Source organism: Mandrillus leucophaeus, unplaced genomic scaffold, assembly GCF_000951045.1.
Source record: "Mandrillus leucophaeus isolate KB7577 unplaced genomic scaffold, Mleu.le_1.0 Scaffold605, whole genome shotgun sequence".
NCBI lineage: Eukaryota > Metazoa > Chordata > Mammalia > Primates > Cercopithecidae > Mandrillus > Mandrillus leucophaeus.
Window position 1 is genome coordinate 512,874 of NW_012106531.1, and position 1,639 is coordinate 514,512.

The following is a 1,639-nucleotide window of genomic DNA, read 5'->3' on the forward strand; positions in this document are numbered from 1 at the left end:
TCAAGACTCCAATATTTATCAAGACCCTTATACCTGTTTTTTAAAATGCTGTTAGGTATGAACTTTTAATACTTTTTATTGAATATCCACCCCAGGCATTATATGAACTTCTCAAGTGTAACCACAATGTAAAGGAAGCAATCGAAAGATACTGCTGCAATGGAAAGGCCTCTCAAGGTAAGAAACACTTGGGTTTAAGAGAGGGACATGACAGGGATGGTCATTTGGGGATCAGAATAAGCAAAGTATCCTAAGGGACAGAGCAATCCTGTAACACTTTTTTAAGATCTGGTTCAGCTCCATAGCAAATAATTTTTCCTTTTCTTGCGCTCTATTTTTAGATGTATCAGAGATTGTTCAAATACAAATTAGTCACCCCCCTGCCACCTCTACTTTCTGGAAGAAATAGTTACAGAACAAAGCAGACCCCAGAGATGACAATATGTCCAAAGTAATTAAAAAGAATAGTTTTATGATTTCATTGAAAAAAGGTTTTTTCTTTTTTTTTTTTTTTTTTTAGCCAGACAGGAAATGAAAAGATTAAAGATTAAAAAGGAAACATGTATAATATATTCCACTGAATTTATTTCAAGAAGTATATTTTTAGTAATCATGTAATAACATTTTATAGTTCTTACGTTTTGTCAAGGAAAATGGTTAACTTCTATTTCAGTATTTTTTGTCATTATATAAATGGATTGCATGCACCATAGCTTTCATTAAATATGTGTAGAATGAAAATAATACTTAGTAATATTACTAGATGACTTGGAAAAGTATGAAAACTAAAAATAAAACATTTAAACTTACGAATTGAGATAGTTTATTAAAATGTCTCCCTTAGAAAAGCTGCTTCTTTGAAAAAAACGTATTTTAGACTCTCAAAACTCTCAAAATACAGGTTTCTTCCTCAGTTCAAACTATTTTTCACCTTTGTTACAGACTATTATTAATGGCTTTGGGGACCTGGTCTCCAATACCAAATGAGACACTTCATAGATACAGATGAGTAATAACTAATCTTAAGTCTAGGCTATGACTCTTTGAAGACCTTCCAGGTCTCTGCCCCAAGTAGATACGGAATTCATCAACATTAACATCTGCTGGGAAATTGAATGGGATTTATTATTTTGAGAGCATGGACCGTTTCTTGTTTCCTTTATATTTCCAGAGTATAGCACTCCACACACCAATTTCAAATAAATATGTATTGATTATACTTTAATTATGGTCTCTAATTAAAGAATTTATGGTTTTGTTTTTTGTCTTTTTTGAGACAGGGTCTCACTCTGTCTCCCAGGCTGGAGGGCAGTGGCATGATCACAGCCTAGTATATCTTTGATCTCATGGGCTCAGGTGATCCTCCCCACCTCAGCTTCCTAAGTAGCTGGAACTATAGGTACCCGCCACTACGCCTGGCTAGTTTGTTTTTTTGTAGAGACAGGGTTTCTCCATGTTGCCCATGCTGATTTCAAATTCCTGGGCTCAAGCGATCCTCCTGCCTCGGCCTCCCAAAGTGCTGAAATTACAGGCATGAGCCACCACACCTGGCTAGAACTTGTGGTTTCGATGTAAGACCAAAACAGAGCTGCTTTCCCTCAATAAAGGAGATAGAGTTTTTTTTTTCTAATTAAAAATA

The 1,639-nt window shown here is 35.1% G+C and overlaps 1 protein-coding gene across 3 annotated transcripts in view; it reads left to right on the plus strand.

Moving 5' to 3' along the window:
- MIER3 (mesoderm induction early response 1, family member 3) overlaps nucleotides 1-1,639 on the plus strand; it is a 41,281-nt gene that overhangs the window by 21,596 nt on the left and 18,046 nt on the right. For all 3 annotated transcript variants that reach the window (XM_011999869.1, XM_011999868.1, XM_011999870.1), the window contains exon 8: nucleotides 96-177. In XM_011999869.1, coding sequence (XP_011855259.1) covers nucleotides 96-177 — 82 coding nt within the window. The remainder of the gene's footprint in view (nucleotides 1-95; nucleotides 178-1,639) is intronic.